At 54.3% G+C, this 16,680-nt stretch overlaps 1 protein-coding gene across 3 annotated transcripts in view; it reads left to right on the top strand.

Moving 5' to 3' along the window:
* The first annotated feature begins 11,712 nt into the window (after positions 1-11,712).
* SIM2 (SIM bHLH transcription factor 2) overlaps positions 11,713-16,680 on the top strand; it is a 46,822-nt gene continuing 41,854 nt past the window's right edge. For all 3 annotated transcript variants that reach the window (XM_045389292.3, XM_045389291.3, XM_074034043.1), the window contains exon 1: positions 11,713-12,486. In XM_045389292.3, coding sequence (XP_045245227.1) covers positions 12,312-12,486 — 175 coding nt within the window. In that variant the 5' untranslated portion in view covers positions 11,713-12,311. The remainder of the gene's footprint in view (positions 12,487-16,680) is intronic.

Below are 16,680 nucleotides of genomic sequence, written 5' to 3'. Positions count from 1 at the left end.
AGTGAGCCAAGTCAAGCCACTGCATTCCAGCTTGGGCAACAGAGGGAGATCCTGTTTCAAAAAAAAAAAAAAAAAAAGACTGAGCCCCCGTGGCTCACGCTTGAACTTCCAGCACTTTGGGAGACTGAGGCGGGTGGATCACTTGAGGTCAGGAGTTCAAGACCAGCCTGGCCAACATGGTGAAACCCCGTCTCTACTAAAAGTGCAAAAATTAGCTAGATGTGGTAGTGGGCGCCTATAATTCCAGCCAGTCAGGAGGCTGAGGCAGTAGAATTCCTTGAACCCGGGAGGTGGAGGTTGCAGTGACACAACGAGATGACATTGTGCCACTGCACTCCAGCCTGGGCAACAGAGCCAGACTTTGTCTCAAAAAAAAAAAAAAAAAAAACCCAAAATAAAATAAAATGAAAGTCACAGACACCGAGGGAAAAGCCAAGTGAAGATAAAGGCAAATGGAATAATCCAGCCACAAGCCAAGGAATGCCTGGGGCCACCAGGAGCCGGAAGAGGCAGGAAGGACCCTTTTCTAGGGCCTTCGGAGGAAGGGGCAGCCCTGCTGATATGTTCACTTCAGATTTTTGGCTGGTCTGAACGGTGAGAAGAAATTTTTGTTGTTTCAAGCCAGGAGGCGGAGGCTGCAGTGAGCCAAGATCGTACCACTGCACTCCATCCTGGGTGACAGAGCAAGACTCTGTCTCAAATTAATTAATTAATTAATTAGTCAGTCCCAAGTATTCAGTTATAGCAACAGAAAATGGACTAAGACCATGAATACATCTCAATAAAGCCATATTTAAGAAAACAAAACAAGGGGGCAATATAAAGTAAGTTGAAATGTAACTTAAGGTGTTATTACCCGAAGACACTCAGGATCAGCATTGTGAGGAAGATCCTTCTGGTGTTTTTCTACATGTAATTTTGTTGTTGTTTTACTTAATCCTGGTGATACAATATGTAGAGTTTTATAGGACTGGAAAGATTTCTAAGGTATAACAGTCAGATTTAGGTGCCAATACCAGAAATTTCTTGAGCTATTTGAAGCACAAAGAGATTTAACAGAGGGACTCTTTGGTTTATGAAACTGTTAAAAAGACTGGGTAGAGACTCTAGACTGGCTTCCCAGGAATGGATCACACAGAACCGGCCAGCCAAGGCAGCTGTTAGCACTGCCACAGCCAATAATAGCATCAGGAAGCTGCTACTATGACTGGTGAATCCAGCAATGCCCTTGTTAGCTGTGATTGAGGGATCTGAAAACCACCACTGGAACTGCTGGCTTCAGAGCTTTGCCACTGGCACCTCTGCTAACGCTGCCAGGCACACACATACCCAAAAAAAGCATTCGCTGATGTGCTGACAGCAGAAACCACAAAGGCAGCCGAAGTGTGGCGGCCACTTTACTTCTCGAATAAATGCATCCAATTGGTCACACCTAATTGATATCAAGATCCTTAGCTGCAAGGGAGGCTGGGAAATACAATTATATAAGAAAGGTATTTATCATACCATGTTAGAAACTTTTAAACTATCTTAGAGTAGCTACATAACTTTTCATTAAATATACATACATAAATATATATGCATTTAATTAATCAACCCTCCCACCTATTTATGATAGTTTGTTTCCAGAGTTTTATATTATGAATATTAAGATTCCAACATTTAATATTATAAATAATAATATCATGATACTGCCAATAATAACAACTACAGCTTATTTAATACTTCCTTCTTCGATACAGTGTGCTAGGTAGGCCATTTTCATTATATTTGTCAATCATTTTTTAGTTAGGACTCAACAATCTGCTTATGAAGGTAACTAGTAATCCCATTGTACAGATAACAAAACTGAGGGTTAAAGAGAAGTCAGAGCTAGATTTAACACCAAAGCTTGCACCTTTAACTAGTATGCAAATACTCATGCAAATAGACTTTTTTGGTATTAGAAATGATCTCCATTGGACAAATAACCAGAAATAGAATTACATACTGTTCAAGAGCTGTGAATGCTTCTAAATCCCTTGAGATTCATGAATGAGCAGGCCAGATTCTCAGTCAACGTAACTGTCAGGACTGCGAGCACCTCCATGGCAGGCGCTCCTTTTTATCACTTGAATGCCTGGCTCGGCGCCTGGCACACTGTGGCCACTCCGTGGGTGTTTCCTTAGTGTTTCTGTGTGTAACAGTGGGTGTGCAGGCAGGAGAGCATGAAGGCACTCCAGTTCAAATAACTGCATTCCTTTTGTGGCATAAAGCACGAGTTGCACCTAGGCTAGTCCAGCTCTAGACCACACATGAAAGTGAGTGCCTGGAACACGCAACCCTCTATCTGCTTTCGCCAGCTTCACACACCAGGTAAGTCATTGCACTTTCCATGACCATGTTGCCTGTGAAAAGGATGAACATGGTACGATAAATCAGGCATCCAAGCAACTGTGCACAAGGCTGGAGATTGCGTCCATTGTTTTGGGTAGGTCAATGGGAGCAATTCTTAGCAAGTGAAACTGCATCACTTTGGATTATTTAATAAGTTAACTGCCCTATTTAATGCTGATTCTTTAAATCAATATTATCCACTCATATATATTGTCACAGTCCACCAATGCCCAGACAAGTTAGACTGTGAGCCCGAGGACTTCAGAAGATGCATTAACCACTGCAGGCCACCAAATAGCCTTCATAAGCCTTGCCCTACTTCTCTCCCAGGAAGAGGTTTATACTCACACAACTTCCAGCTGAAGGGGTTGGTATTGCTAATACCTTGTGACCTCCACATACTGCTTTTTCCTGCAGAGCAAAGTGTAGTAGCAAAATGATTGCTCTTAGGGCCAGGCATGGCTGCTCACGCCTGTAATCCCAGTAGTTTGGGAGACTGAGGTGGGAGGCGGGTGGATCACCCAAAGTGTGGAGTTCGAGACCGGCCTGGCCAACGTGGTGAAACCCCATCTCTACCAAAAACACAAAAATTAGCCTGGTGTGGTGGTGCATGCCTGTAGTCCCAGCTACTCAGGAGGCTGAGGCACGAGAATTGCTTGAAAACCCAGCAGATGGGGGTTGCAGTGAACCAAGATTGTATCACTGCACTCCATCCGGGTATCACAGAAAGACTGCCTCAAAAAAAAAAAAAAAAAAAAAAAAGAATGATTGCTCTTGGGAATTTCACCACTAAGATGCCAAAAAACCGTGACACATCAGCTGGCCTATAATGAGGAGGGTCTACATTCAGTGGATTTATTCCATCTTTCAGACTATATCACGTGGAATTTTCTTATAGTCTTTTCCCCTCTTTAAAGAAATCCTAAGGTTATTAAAGATACTCCTTTCAGTACTGCCTTCCCCTCACCATGGGCTACACTATTCAATTGTCTTTTAAAGAACAGAATTGTAACTTGCATTATCCATGGAGAAAATTCCTGGAGAAAACACAGATGTTTTCTGGCTCATGTCACACAGGCGGTTCTGAAATCTACGAAGTTATATCAGGACTTCCTGGCACCGTGAGAGGAAGGTTGGGAGGCAGTATTACTCAGCCAGACCATAATGATTTTATTTATTCCACATGGCCTAAAAACAGGTTCGAACATAATGTGCCACAATTTTTCTGGTGATTTCTATGAATCAGTTTTTAATTATGAATAACGTTTTTAGAGATACTCCTGAGAAATTGTACCCAAGGTTCCCTTGACAGCAATCACGTAAACTATCTAAAATGAAGCAGCTTCCACGGCTAACACAGAAAATCAAAGCGTGGATTCTAAAAGATTCATTAGTCATCTTTGCTGAGAACAAGAGTCTCACCATTCGCACATGCAAAGGGTGGCTGAGAAACTCAGATCAACAAACATAACTAGAAAAAGACGTTTACCGTCAAATAACTGTTCAAAGGAGTTTTGTACAAATATAAATTTTGTAACTTCACTCTGAGCCTTTTTCTTTTCTTGTAGCTAGGAATTTTCTCTGTGTTTAAATTCTTGCCTTTCTAATCCTCAGCTGACGTTTTGCAGCTTTTAAGGGATCGCTGTGGCTACAGCAGGAAGGGTTCCTGCTCCATGGCTCAACCCAGGCCACTCAGAAATTAAAATGTTTGTGCAAGATAATGAGTATGAATTTCCATTTCTGTGGGGTTTACTTTTAGAAAATCCAGCTACTGAAACTCAATCAAATCGGGTCCAAGTAACACGCTCTCAAAGAACAGATGGGTGGAGTCAGCTCTGGAATTCAGGTACTTTTCGCAGGTGTATCTCTCCGGGAGACCATTTTCCTTCATTTGTCAGAGCTCACAGTTTCCACGAAAATGTCGCCAAGGGATCAGGCTAAACAGAAATACAAATAAGTCAAGCAGCTTTCAGTGGAGCACTCTTAATGTCACTTAAACAGGGAGGTATTTTCTGGTCAATTACCTGAAATAGACTCCAGTAAACGCGAAAATTATTTTTGCATGGGTAGCAACAGCGTTTATCTTTTTCCTTTCCCGTCTCCCAACTATCCAGGAACAAAGCAAATTCACACAGGAGTGTTCCAGGACTCACAACCTTGTTTAGATTGTTTAAAAGGAATTGGAAGCTGTGGCTTTTCATCCAGTGTCGAGAGCTCCCGAGCAAGTCGCTGGCACTGGCTGCTTAGCCAGAGGAAGCCAGCGTCTACCTGTGTCACTCAACGGCGCTCCTCCCACGGCGACACCTCCGTGCTTTTTTTGCTTGCTTGTATTTATTCAAAACTTAGATTTGTCAATAACGCGGGGCCTGGCAAATAGGAGGACTTCTCCGAAATTAAATGCAAGATTGAACATAGGTCTCTCACATAATAATAAAGCGGTTTAATTGACTTCAGCCGGGGGAGCGGAGTGGCACTTGCCCAACCCCTTTGAGCCCCGCGCACACTCGCACCATGACCGCCTCTCCCATAAAGAGAAAAGCCACGAGAAGGGTCCCCTGACTGTGCAGATCTGTGTGCCCTCCCAAGGAAGGCGCCCGAGGGCTCACTCTGCCTGGTTCAAAAGCTTGTGGGAGAGAAGCACCGAAAAGAATTCTGTTGTCAGGTTAAATAAAGTCTTTGTCTACACTCGCAGGATGGAAAGGGCGATGGTGCAATCACCGAGATTATTTTGTTTCCGTCCTCTAAAAAAATGAAGAGGGGACTGGAGTCGGGACCAAAATTATTCGTAGACCACACGGTTTGCAGTCACCCTGAAGTAACCAGCAGCCGATGCTGTCTCCAGGGAAAATATTCTTGAGCTGGAAAAGGTGCTAATTTACAGTCTTTCGTTTTACCCGAAAATGTGCTGCACTCCTTGACTGCTCCGGAATTTGCTCTAGCACCTAGAAGGAATTCTGACTTAGGGCAGGGGCGAGGGAGAGTGGAGGGCGTTGGACCTTCTTCCTCAATCGGGACCACGCCAGGTCTCCCCGGAGAAGGCTGAGTCTCCAGCGCGTGGATTCAGATCAGGACTCTAAGTAGGCGAGAGCTGGGGATACCGCTGAGGGCTTTGGCGAAGCTAAGAAAGCACCGGCTTCTGATTCTCACCAGACATCTCAACACCCACGTGCGCTGGGTCCCGCAGTCTCCCGCCCGCCCCACACGGGTCCCAGCCCTGGTCCTTACTACACGCGCAGGAAGAATCTGGGGAGGATGCGGGGGGAGAGGGAGCTGACCAGAGAGTGGGAGGGAGGGTGCGAGATGGGCAGAGGCTGCCAGCGTCAGGGCCAGGACAGACGTCCGCGCGGCCCCAAGCACTCACTTGAATGTCACCCAAGTCACCCCAACACCGCACAAGACCGTGGCGGGGTGCGCACCGAGGCCCCTACCGCGGGTATGTGAGCGCACTGAACAACCCCTCCTCCAGGTGCGCGAGCAGCTCCGGCGGCCGTGCACACTGCGCCCCCTTCCGCCCACCTGCCTGGCCTGCGTTTCTAACCACGCGGGCGGTCCTGAGACTTAGCGCAAAAGGCAGGACCGCGACGCCCAAGAATAGTATCTCCGAAATAATCCCTTGCTGAGCCGGCGCCCGGGGCCGGGGTTGGAGTCCCGAGTCCCTTTTGCGGAGTTAAGGAGACTTCTGGCTACCGGGAAGCCTGCCCCTGCGACCGCTCCAGCAGCCCCTGCCGCGTGCGTGCCCGAGTGTGGCCCGCAGCTCCCAAAGCCCAGGTGTGTGTGGTCTAGGGCGGGGAGAGTTGGCGACCCGAGCCCGTCACCGCCCCAGTGCCACCGTCCTAGTGCCTGACCAGATGGGGTGCTGTCCCCACGCCCGGCGTGGCCCCGCCGCCACTCAGATCTGAAGTCTGGCTTTCGCTGGCCCTGAGCGGCGGAACCTCTGACTCGGAGCAGTCCTTGGCCGTGGGCTTCGTCTCCTCCTCCTGGAAGGAATGAATGGGCTCCGCGACACACATCTCTCAGGAAACTCACCTTTCACGCTGACCTTCAAAAGAAAAGAAAGAAAGAAAAAGAAAAATCCGGTCGAAGCGGGAAAATGTCCACGCCCGGAGTTGGGGCGGACACGCGCCCCGGCCTGGCTGGAGGGGACAACCCAGCGGGGCCCGCCTGCCCGCCGGCCTTTCTGTAACTTTCTCTCTTTAAACCTCCAATGAATGAACATGCCTCTTCTTACGGATTTGTTTAGATTAGGGAGTAGATTCCTCACTGATAGCGTTGCTTTGCAAATAGTCCTCCTATATTATTCAAACCAAACGAGTTTGTGTCTTTAAAGGACTGTAGCAGCCCTATTCTATATTAAGGACTGACTATCACAATTATTATATGCTTAGAAAAAAATATAAGCCCTGGAGTTTGTGCTTTTCTTGATGTACAGAAAGATTTATCTTAGGTGGATAGGTTTTGTTTTGTTTCTTAAATGGGATTTTTTGGTTCATGTCTTCGAAGGGCTGTTTCGCGACGTCATTAATGAACTAATCGGTTTTCAGATTTCAAGACGGTGTGTAATTGATGTAACCACTGAGGAATTTAGTGCACACCAGACTAAGACTCCTTCAGCGCAGGGGTTTCCAGACGCTTCTTGGGCTCCCTGGAAGCCATGGGGATGTTTCCAGACCGAAAGGAGAGCTTTGCTGGGGAGCAGATGTGCTGCCTTTCCCCGACCCAGGACTTTGAGGCGATGTTTCCGTTAAGCTGGGCCGAGAGCCCTCTGGGAGACGGCGGCAGGTCCTAGGGGGCAGGGGTGAGGGGAAGCCGGATGAGGTCGGCGCTGGACGCTGGGTTCCCTTGTTCTTGTCCTTTTCTCCAGAATCCCTGGTCAGGCCTAGGGAGCCACCCCTGGGTGCTCGAGACTAGTTCCCACCTTCACCGAAGCCTTATCAGGGACCAGCGAGAAAGAGGAGCAGGCTTGGGAGACAGGGAAGGAAAACGCAGTCGGGAAAGGGCTCACCCCTCGACTCCAGGTAAAATTAGAAGGAAATTGTGGCAACTTAGGTACAGCTTTGGTCGCTCGCTCCAGGACTTAGCTAGTCACTATCATTAATTAATTAATCACTATCATTAACTACCAAGGACACCGTTTTTATTCCCCTAAAAGCATCACCTTGAGGGGAGTGGAGAAGTGGGCAGCAGCTCTGCAAATCATGGGACAGGAGACACTGCCTGGGGCCGCTCTCTCACTCCCAATCCCAGAACCCGAAGTTATCCCAACAACCAAGTCCTAGCAGAAGAACCAAGACGCTCAGCTTCAAGCAGCCCCTTGCCCCCACAAGCGGCCCAGGAGGTGGGCATAATCCCCCACCCTTGGGATTCCTCCATCCCTCCCTGTTCTCTCCTGCGGGAGACAGAGCTGAGGTCTCCCAGTTGGGGGTGATGGCTCTGCACTAATGGGGTCTCTAGACCCAGGGCACAAAGGCCGATCTGCCAGGGTTTACTGTGTGTAATGGGATAATCAAACATGTTGACCAACCTAAAAGCAAAGACTCCCAGGGAGTAACTCCCAGTGAAATAATTTATTAAAAGAAGCAAAAAAGAGACATAAATTTCTCCCTACTACTTGAGGAAACAGCAAACAGAACGAATTACGGTCTTGGCCTCTGGAGGAATAAATTATTCCCGACTTGTTCAGGATACCTGTAATCATTTGTAAGCAGTGGGTAGTAACACTGTGATTGTCCTCCAGTCCTTTCTGGAAGTAGCACTGACCCCAAGGACAGTTGGTGACGTCTTCACAGGGTTTACACAAGGACAGGAGTGAAAAATCGAGGAATTCTTTCAGATAGCCCAGACCAAAAATCCTCCCAGCCATGAAAAGGTCATATATGTGATGCTGGGCCAAGCGGACTTTTCTGGAGTAACCATATGGTAACTGATTGCGGGTGTAGACAAGGGTGTATAAACCAAATAGGCTTGAATCAACGCAGTCCTGGATTTTCTGTTGCCTCTGCTTGCTGGGGCGGTGGAAGTTCTTAAACTCCACTTCAGAGGTTGGAAATTCTTCCCCCTCCCCCACCTCCTTAGTGACAAGGTCTCTGATCTCCTGCTGCCACTGCAATAGCCTCTCCCATCCCGCGGGGAACGGCCGGGAGTTCTTGATCTCTCACGAAAGTCGGTTTCCACTGGGGATGGATCGCAGGTAGGCGCTGGCGCGGCCTGGGGAAAAACAGTTGCGGAGCATCTGAAGCGGAAAATCCAAGCAGATGTGAGGCGATCCGGGCCCACCCCGTTCCTCTTGGGGCCTGAATTTCTTCCAGATAAGTTTCCTAATGGAACATTTCTAAGAGGTGGGGTACGAGGCGGCTTGCTCGCACGCGCAGCGGGACAGACTGCGGGTGGGGAAGCCCCGAGAGCTCTGGACCTCAATGCGTCCGACCTCTCTCCACACCGCCCTTTTCCAGCCCCCAATCTCCCTTCATTCCCGACTCTGCAGGCTCTTCAGGGCCGGTGGGTGAACCACCATTTCTGACGGTGCCTCGGACTCGGGGGACGTGCTCTCCGTGTCTCCCTCCTGGGGCCCGCGAGGCTCGTCCGGGCGTTCTGAGCTGGGCGTTCGGCTTTAGACCCAATACCCAGACCAGGAATTTCTTCTCCCGGCTCCAGAAGGGAAAGACGTAGGAGGTGTCCCAACCTGCGGTCACCGCCGATGCTCCTGACCACTCCAGTGAGCACCTGCCCAGTACTTTTCCATTCCAACAGAGCTTCCAGCTTCATACTAACTGTCCCACATACGACCAGAGGGTATTAGCTCTAAGCGTCATTTCGGAGGGCCCCAGGCTCCCCCTCCGGCAGGGAGAGCTCCGGGACGGCCCCCACCAAGGATTGTGTTTCTTCCTTCACGATTCCACAGAGGCATCCCTGTCCTTCCTACCCGGGAAACCTCGAGGTACTCTGCGTGGTGCTATCAGGGACCCCAGACCCACAGCTGCGTGTGAGTGTGTATGTGTGTGCGCGGGCGCGTGTATGGCGAAAGGATGTGCTTGGGGGAGCTGAGTACACAATGCCTGCTTGGGCAACTGCTGGGCAGGCGTTGGGCCTGGAGGTATCTCACACCCACGTATCTTCCAGTATTCAAACACGCCCTTGCGCTACCTCCCATAGCGCGCGCTTTGAGCCCGCCTCTCGGACGCGTGAACAGAGGCTGTCCCTGGGAAGACAAGTGCGCTTTCCCGTAAAATCCGGGAAATCTGCCTTGAGGAACGTTTCCGTTCTTGTTACTTGTCGGGTTTCTCCCACTTCCACTTAGCCATGTTTCTGCGATCTGGGTAATCCCTTTCAAGCCCGGGAGGAATTCTCCCGGGTCCATAATTGAGGGTCGGAAGTCGTGGGGGTGAGAAACGCATTAAATACTCCCGAAGCCCAGGAGGTGCCAGAGCGGGCTCAGGGGGCAGCCTGAGGAAGCTGCAGCAGGGGCTGGATCCGTAGCCTTTAACCCCTTGGAGCCCCTTCTCCCAGAGGCCCCGAGCCGGCAGCTGTCAGCGCAGCCAGGCGCGGGGTCCTGGGCGCGGAGGTGGGCCCGACTCGCCAGGCTTGGGCATTACAGACCCGCGCCGCTCGCCCACGGCCCTCTGCTCAAGCCGCTGCAACAGGAAAGCCCTCCTGGATCCGAAACCCCAAAGGAAAGCACAGTTCCTCTGCGCGTCCGGCTCGCGTGGCGTCGCGGTTTCGGAGCACCACGCCTACGAGCCCTGGCCACGATGTGGGCTCCGCGAGGGGCTAGGGACAGGCGGGGGTCGAGCCCGGGTTTGCGCACACCTTCCAGCCCCTGGAGAGATCCTGCTCCGCTTTGAAGGCCTTCGAACTTTTGACCTTCAAAGGAGTCCCTGGAAAAGGTCAGGAGCTCCCGCTGCAGGCACGGTTGCCGAAGGCCAGGCCTTCCTGGCGCAGGAGAGGGAAGGGGAGGGAAGAGGATACTAAGTCGCTGTCCAACGGCGAGTTTTCGGAGCAGCAAGCTCATGATCCCGGGCCAGTGGCGAGAGCAGTGACACCGGAAACCCAAATCTCCGCGCCCGCATCCGCGGCCGGGTGTCCTCCCGGCCCGTGCTGACCTCCAGGTCACGCACCCCCACTGCTCCACAGCTCTGCAGCCTGCAGCACACGGCCGAGAGTCCCCACATGATCTCGACGCCAAGGGAAGAAACTGCCCTGCGTCCTCTGCCCCTGTCTCTGGCCTGGGGGGCCTGGAAAGCTGGACTCCTGGAAGAGGTGGGGTTATGTGAACGCCACTACAGGGGTGCGTGGAGGACTCTGGGTCGCATACCCATTTCCAGGCTGCAGGAGCCGGACAGGGAAGGACACAGGCGGGAAAAAAGGACTCTTTAAGTCCGAAGTGGCCCTGAAGGAGAGCTCCGGAATGCCCTGTGGCCGCGTCTGCAACGGAGTCTTCTGTCTCCAATTGCCTTCTGCCCCATCACCATGGGCCCCACCTGCGCCCACCCTGTGACCCTGGCTCAGCGACCTTCGCCCTTAAGCGCCCGCCCAACTGCGATTCCTCAAAATTCCGGCTGCGCTGAATCGGGCTGCTTTTGCTGCAGCCCAGGCAGTTGGGCCCTGTTTCCGCCGGTGCCCTGGGAGAGGCCTCGCCACCCGGCTGGGCTCCCCGGCCCCTCCCTTCCCCTGGCCTGCGAGCCCCTGCGGCCTCCCGCTCCTCCTGAGAAGGCGACAATTTCTTTTCACCTTAGTGTTTCGAGGACAGAAAGGGCAGAAGGGTCACTTCGGAGCCACTCACGCCGTTTTCTTGTGTGTGTGTAATGGGGGGAGGAGAGCCCCTGGCTTTCCCCTTTTCAGCTCTTGGACCTGCAACTCGGTGAGGGCGAGGACGCGGGACCAGCGCACCCTTGGAAGGCTGGATCCTCCCGGGCAGGGCGCCTGGCCAACGCGCCGCCTCCTCTCGGCCGGGCCTGCTGGTGACCTGCCCGAGAGCCACAGGGGCGGCCTTGGCACCCCTCCTTCCCTCGCCCTCCCCGCCGCCCATCCTAGCTCCGGGGTCCGGAGACCTGCGCTCAGGAGCGGGTCCCCGCGGCATGCGGTGTGCACTCACCGCGACTTCCCCGAGCCCGGGAGCGCGCGGGTCTCTCCCGGGAGAGTCCCTGGAGGCATTGACGCGGAGGCGCGCCTGTGACTCCATGGCCGCGGCGGGGTCGGAGGCGAGATTCGCCGCCCCCGCCCCCGCCGCGGTCCCTCCCCCCTCCCGCCCCCCCCCCCCCCGCTCCGGGACCCGGGCGGCCAGTGCTCCGCCCGAAGGCGGGTCCGCCATAAACAAACGCGGCTCGGCCGCACGTGGACGGCGAAGCTGCTGCGCCTCGCCACAGATCGCGGGCTCCGGCGCTGCGTCTCCAGGTACAGGGAGCCGCCAGGAAGGGCAGGAGAGCGCGCCTGGGCCAGGGCCCAGCCCCAGCCGCCTCCGGCCCGCTCCCCTCCGCTGGGCTCCCGCTCCATGGCTCCGCGGCCGCCGCCGCCCATGCCGCCCTCCAGTCCGGAGGGGCCTCGCCACAGCCGGTGCGAACACTGGGCGAAGGAGTAAGCATCGCCTCCGGCTCCGCGCCGGCCGCCCCTACGCCCCCAGGAAGGCCGAGGCAGGAGAGGCAGGAGGGAGGAAGCAAGAGCGAGCAGGAACGGGGCTCCGGTTGCCGCGGGACGGTTCAGCCCGGAGGAGGCTGTGCCCCGGGCAGCAGCGGGCGGCGCCGCCGTGTTGCTCGGAGCTCAGGCCCGGCGGCTGCGGGGAGGCGTCTCGGAACCCCGGGAGGCCCTGCGCACCTGCCCGCGGCCCACGCCGCGGACTCACCCGGCTCCGGGCGTCCCCTTCCCCATCCCAGCCGCCGCAGCACGAGCGGGGCTCCGCGGGCCTGGAGCACGGCCGGGTCTAATATGCCCGGAGCCGAGGCGCGATGAAGGAGAAGTCCAAGAATGCGGCCAAGACCAGGAGGGAGAAGGAAAATGGCGAGTTTTACGAGCTGGCCAAGCTGCTCCCGCTGCCGTCGGCCATCACCTCGCAGCTGGACAAAGCGTCCATCATCCGCCTCACCACGAGCTACCTGAAGATGCGCGCCGTCTTCCCCGAAGGTGAGGAGCAGGTGGGCAGCCGAGGACGCTGGGGAGCCCGGCGGCCTCGGCCCAGGCGGGAAGCTCAAGCCGGCCCGCCTAGAGGGGCTGCCTCGGCCTGGCGTCCAGAGCTGGGGCGTCTGAGGGAGGTTGCGTGAGGGTCTTCGGCTTCGGCGCTGGCTTGGAGCGAGGGGCCAGGGCCTTGGCGGCCCAGGCGACCAAACCCTCTCCTGGTCCAGGGCTGGGTGAGGGTGAATTACGAATTGTTCCAGGGGCAGGCAGTCCCCCAGCCTTCACAGCCTGCAGGTTATTTCTGGTTTTGTTCTTTCTCCCTTTCCTCCTTCCTTCCTTCCTTCACCAACGCATTCTGGTTTGGATTGGATTTTTTTTCTCTCTTTCTCCCTCTGTCTCTCTTTTTCTTTCTTTCTTTCTTTGTCTCCTTTTCTTTCTTTTTTCTTCTTTCTTTCATTCTCTCTCTCCTTCCTTCCTTCCTTTGCCAATGCATTGGTTTATTTTCTTTCCTTTTCTGCCTTCTTTCCTTTCTTTGGAAGTTCACCCTGGTTTTGTTTTGCTTGCTTGCTTTCCCCATCCCTTCCTTTCATTTTCCCTCCTTCCCTTCCTTCTTTTCTTTCTACAATTCCCTTTATTTTTCCTTCATTCCTCCCTCTTTTTTTCTCTTCCTGGAGGAGGTGAAGGAGGGTCGGCTTCACGTGCTGGGAGGCAGCGTGCATCACGGCGAGGCCCAGGCACTGCAGGCTGAGGCCACAGAGCGAGCACTTGTGCGGAGCCGGGCCCTCTAGTGAGGCTGGGGTGCGGGAAGTCAGGGCAGAAGAGACCACCACCCCCGCGCCGTTGGTGAGCTGAGATCCGGCTGAGATCCGGCTGAAAGAGAGGAGGCCGATTAATTCGAAAATGGCAGACGGAGCTGCCATTCTTTTCTGGATTGAAAATGTGTCACAGTGGGCCAGGGGCGCTGGGACACGAGGTCCCGAAGACTCGGAACCGGAAGAAATGGTGGCGCGCTGGGTGGGCTGCCCCGCCGCCCACACTGGCTGCCGCTGGTGACAGTGGCTGCCCAGCCAGGAACCTCCGAGCAGCAGGTCTCAGGAAGGCCTGGTCACCACAACGTTCGTTTTTGGCGTCCCAAGCGTTCCGGGCCGCGTCTTCCAGCGCCTCTGCCCCCAGCGGGGTCGCTGCGGCCTGGCCTGAAGGGTTTGACTCTTTGCTGGGAGGTGCGCTGCTCAGGGGTCTGCTGGGTCCTCTGGGCCCAGGAGCTGGGAGGGCTGCGGCGGCCTCTGGAGCCCCGGGAGCCAGTGCCGGGGTAGGGAGACAACTTCCGCTGCAGGGCGCCGGACGGTCGGTGCAGCACAGGCGACAGGTGTCCCTAGGCCGCAGGGCGCCTCCATAGCGCCATCCCCACCAGGCACTCTACTCGAAATCAGAGAGCTCGACCTTTTGCATTCGTCGCTGCCAAGCCTGTTATTTGTGCTGGTCGCTGGGTCTGGAGCTGCGCTTCTCAGCGCCTCACTGGTGGAGCGCGGAGGGCCGGTCTGCAAGCGCGGCCTCCAGCCCCGCGGCTCCCCTGCCCAGGAGCCGGGCGGACCGGGGAACACCCGGCAGCGGAGGTGGCTGGAAGAGGACCCTTGGCCTCTCCTGTGCCACCCGGCCCTACCGCGCGGCCCCGGGGCGCTCTCCTCTCGGGCGCGGCAGTCCTTCAGCCCAGCGCAGGTTCCTACCTTTCCTACCCGGAACCTGGCAAAAATACCCCGCTCCCAGCCCCTCCTGCTGAGAGCTGTTGCCCAAGGTGGTCGCTACTTGTCTGCTCAAGGGTGACCCCTTGGCAGAGAAGTAGGGATGATTCCACTCCGGTTGATGTTTCAGGGGAAATTAAAAGAGCATTCGGTTTTATGAGTCTCCTTCCCGCCGGGGGAGGCGTGGTGGTAACTGGTTTCCTGGGATGAGCGTTTCTTAACCGCATACAACAAAGCAAGTGTGGAATCCAGACAAGAGGGCGCTCACTGCCCTCTGCCCCCTTTGGAAATAGAAAAAGCATTCAAAGAAACAATCCAAAGATTAAATGATTTGTGGACAGTGATTTCAATTAAACCAGAAATTAGTAAGGGAGGGCTGAGAAAACACGGCTACTCAAAAACTGTTCGCCGTGTGAGGGATTTCCCGGAGAGCCTGTGGAAAGCCGCGAAGTGGTGGGTGTACCGCTCAGCCGCCTTTAAACCGGGTCTGTGCGTTCTGGCTCTGGAAAGCAAGTCTCCAGGCATTTGGGCTGAGAATTGCTGGGCCCTGAGTTTGTGCGGGGTGGTCCTTCTGGGGGCCAGGACTTGAGCAGCTTGCTCTGGTGGCAGGTTTGGGAGAAGTTGAGGGGACTCCTGTGTGTTTTTGGGGGGGTGACCCTGGAAGTTGGCACTCTGGAAGGGAGCTGTTTGGCCCTAGAGTTTTGGAAAGGGCCCTGAACCAGTTTGGTCCCCCTCAGAAAGGGAAGGGAGCAGTGGCTTAGTCCCTCCGTCCTCCATTCCTGCGATGCCTGGGGTAGGGGTAGACCTGGAGTGGGTGGACACATATCCTTGGAATTCGTCAGGACAGCCGCTCAGGGGCCTTGGCCCTCAGTCAGTCTGGGGCTGAGGAATAGGGAAGCTGGGAGCTTAGGGCAGAGGAGGAAGATGCATTTAGAAAGACCTCCATTATGCAAACAGGAGTCCATTTATGCAAACTGGTCACCCTTCCAGTAGCTCCAAAGAGTGGCATCTTGATTGATTTAACCTCTTCTCAGGGAACCTGTGTCTGTGAGGGAGGATACGGCTGGGGGGTTGGAATAGGATCTGTGTGAGCTGCCAGGGTCAGGTTGGTGGCCCTAGGGAGGTTTTAGGGCCAGGGTGGTCCCAGGCTGTGGCAGGGGCTCTCAGATGGCCTTGGGCTCTCAGCTGCAAGGTGAAAAATACCATGAGGAATTGATCCGCCAAGGGCAGTCTTGTCTCAAAGCAAGTGGATTGCTGGGGTAAAGAATCTAGAGACCAACTTAGGACTCTGGGAGGAAAAACAAAATAAAAAGAATAGCATAGTGCTAAGGAACTGCAAGGATCTCCAGATTAACCCTTCATACCTGGGGAAATGGAGGCCAGACATGACACAGGCCTTTCCCAAGGCCCCATAGCAAGGGCAATAGCAGACCAGTTGCTGCCACTGCGGTCCTGTGGGGCATGTTTTCATCCCACTGCACCCAGGAGGCTGCCAGCCTCTGTTCCTTTTAACCCAGATCTTCTCAGGTGGTAAAACAGAAAAAGGAACTCAGAGGGGTCCCTGTGTGTAGGACAGAGGGAGACCACCAGAACCAGGGTAAGCACCTCACTCAGTAGCCAGTTCAATGGCTTGGGGATGCTTTCAACGTTTACAGCCAGGTTTAAGTCCCCATTGTCATGCTGTGCTACTCGGCCTTGGTCTCCTTGTCTGTAAAATGGGCCCGTTAGCAATGCACAGGGTTGCTGTGACGAAGACTGAGGTCCCACAAGCAGAACTATGCAGTGAGGGGGAATCCTAAGTGTTGTTCCTAGGCCACTCACCCCTTCCTGTGAGCTGCCCATGTTCCCTGGGTCAAAGGAGTCTTGAATGGCAGGGATGGAGGACTCAATGCCTGGACTTTGAAGATCCCTGCTTTCTGGGTGGCCATCTTTTCTCCCCTTTGACAGTGAACTAACAAATGGAAGGTAGATAGGACTGGGAAGAGGACAGGAGAGCAAGGCTGGCTTTGGACATGGGCTCAAAATTGAAAACTTGATGAGTCTTGGCAGGTGGTTAAGATAAGCTCCGGGCTGGGGCAGCGCTGAAGTCCGATGGTCAGCCGGCCCTCCCCAAAGTGGGCCCTCCGTTCTGGAGATACCAGCTTTGGAAACCGTGAAAGCATGCTGGCAGGCAAGCTCTGGTTCTTCCCTGGCCATAGCTGCTCCGAACTCGGGTTGCTCCCCGGCCATAGCTGCTCTGACCAAAGGCAGCAGGACGCAGGTCAGCCTCTCCTTCTCTGCTCGTGGGAAGTCAAAGGCAGGGCCTCCAGCACCAGACTCAGCAGTGCCACTGCAAACCTGGCACAACAGACTGGTCCCAGGACCCAGCTCAGTAGTGAAGTTGGAAACCAAGGTTAAGTCTCCCCATCTCCCTTTCCCAACCCGAAAGACCCAAGACGGGTGTGGGTGAAAGAGGGAGAAGGAA

This window comes from Macaca fascicularis, chromosome 3, assembly GCF_037993035.2.
Source record: "Macaca fascicularis isolate 582-1 chromosome 3, T2T-MFA8v1.1".
In the NCBI taxonomy this organism is placed as follows: Eukaryota; Metazoa; Chordata; class Mammalia; order Primates; family Cercopithecidae; genus Macaca; species Macaca fascicularis.
This window is presented reverse-complemented; position numbering and strand designations above follow the sequence as displayed.